Here is a 1,881-nt window from a genome sequence, read left to right on the forward strand (position 1 = left end):
ATCTGTTTTAGGTTAGTGGACATCATTCAGTAAACTGTCTCGTCGGGAAATCTGTCACTACGTCACACAGTGGAGTCTCTCTGATTGGTTGATGCGGCGCGTCGAGCTGCAGAAGTTCAGATTTTCCATCTTAAGCGATTTGCGCATCAAGTGCATCAAACGCTCAGATCGCGCTACTCTAATCGCGCTTGACGCGCAGCAGAACGTCCCAACGCTGCTTGAAGCGCGTCCACCATWGACTTTGCATGTAAACCTGATGCTCCTGATGCTGAAAATGCGTTTGGTGTGAATGCACCATTAGAGCCGTTTTAATATTAAAAGAGGAACCGTTTTCTCTGTGGTGTAGATTCTCATGTGAGTATCTAAAATTGTGTTACAGCTAAATCTTCATTCAGAAACATCACAAGGAAATGGTTTGTCTCCTGTGTGGACTCTCATGTGTCTGTTTAAAGATGACTTTTGGCTAAATCTTTGACCACAAACATCACAAGGAAATGGTTTGTCTCCAGTGTGGACTCTCATGTGTGAGTTTAAATTAGACTTTTCACTAAATCTTTGTCCACAAAGATCACAAGGAAATGGTTTGTCTCCTGTGTGGACTCTCATGTGTGAGTTTAAATTTGACTGTTGACTAAATCTTTGTCCACAAACATCACAAGGAAATGGTTTGTCTCCTGTGTGGACTCTGATGTGTGAGTTTAAATTTGACTTTTGATTAAATCTTTGTCCACAAACATCACAAGGAAATGGTTTGTCTCCTGTGTGAACTCTCATGTGTAAGTTTAAATTATACTTAAGCCTAAATCTTTGTCCACAAATATCACAAGGAAATGGTTTGTCTCCTGTGTGGACTCTCCTGTGTGTGTTTAAATGTGACTTTTGGCTAAATCCTTTTCCACAAAGATCACAAGGAAAGGGTTTTTCTCCTGTGTGGACTCTCCTGTGTGAGTTCAAACCTGACTTTTGGCTAAATCTTTGTTCACAACGACCACAAGGAAATGGTTTGTCTCCTGTGTGGAACCTCCTGTGTTTGTTTAAACTTGACTTTTGGCTAAAACCTTTTCCACAAAGATCACAAGGAAATGGTTTCTCTCCTGTGTGGACTTTCATGTGTGCGTTTAAATTTGACTTTTGGCTAAAACTTTGTCCACAAACATCACAAGAAAATGGTTTTTCTCCTGCGTGGACTCTCAAGTGTCTGTTTAAATATGACTTTTGGCTAAACCTTTGTCCACAAAGATCACAAGGAAATGGATTGTCTCCTGTGTGGACTCTCATGTGAGCTTTTAAAACACATTTTCTTGTAAATTTCTTACCACAATCATTACACTTGAATAATTTTGTTTCTGTCTGGTCTCCTAAATCACTGGACATGTGACTCTTAAGAGACATGTTGCTGATATACTGCTTACCATTCTCAGATTTTTTGACAGCGTTCACTCCTGACTCAGGAGCTCTTCTCTTCTTCCATTCTTTGTTCCTTTCTTTAGTTTTTTGCCCAGAAACTGACAAATTCTTCAGCTGARAKTCAGGATTGTTCACATCCTCGTCGTCGTTATAATCCTCACTGAGTTCAGTCTCTGAAGAGCTGGAACTGTTTTTGTAAGTATTTCCATCTGGGTTACTGGTAGTTTCAGGTCCTCCACAATCCTCTTCATCAGTTGCTGTTTCCATCTGACCAGCTGAGCTGCAGGTTGGAAGATCTCTGTCCTCCACCTGGTGCTGATGTAGCTCTGAGAACAGAGGCTTCTCTTCATCATCTTCACTTTTCAAAGGAACTGCAGTGACTGTAAAGCTGGTGACATCAATTTCCTCTTTCACAACTTTGTCTCCCTCCAGACTGGTCCAGGGTTCCTCCTCTTCCTCTTTTAATTTGAGGGG

The 1,881-nt window shown here is 41.1% G+C and overlaps 1 protein-coding gene across 1 annotated transcript in view; it reads right to left on the reverse strand.

Annotated features, from left to right (window-relative positions):
• Positions 1 to 282: 282 nt before the first annotated feature.
• LOC106515257 (zinc finger protein OZF-like) overlaps positions 283 to 1,881 on the reverse strand; it is a gene marked incomplete in the record, with an annotated part of 24,860 nt that continues 23,261 nt past the window's right edge. Inside the window, 1 exon segment of the mRNA XM_014004954.1 lies at positions 283 to 1,871. Within this exon segment, the coding sequence (XP_013860408.1) occupies positions 298 to 1,871 (1,574 nt within the window).

The sequence above is a fragment of the Austrofundulus limnaeus genome, unplaced genomic scaffold, assembly GCF_001266775.1.
Source record: "Austrofundulus limnaeus strain Quisiro unplaced genomic scaffold, Austrofundulus_limnaeus-1.0 Scaffold27, whole genome shotgun sequence".
Classification (NCBI taxonomy): domain Eukaryota; kingdom Metazoa; phylum Chordata; class Actinopteri; order Cyprinodontiformes; family Rivulidae; genus Austrofundulus; species Austrofundulus limnaeus.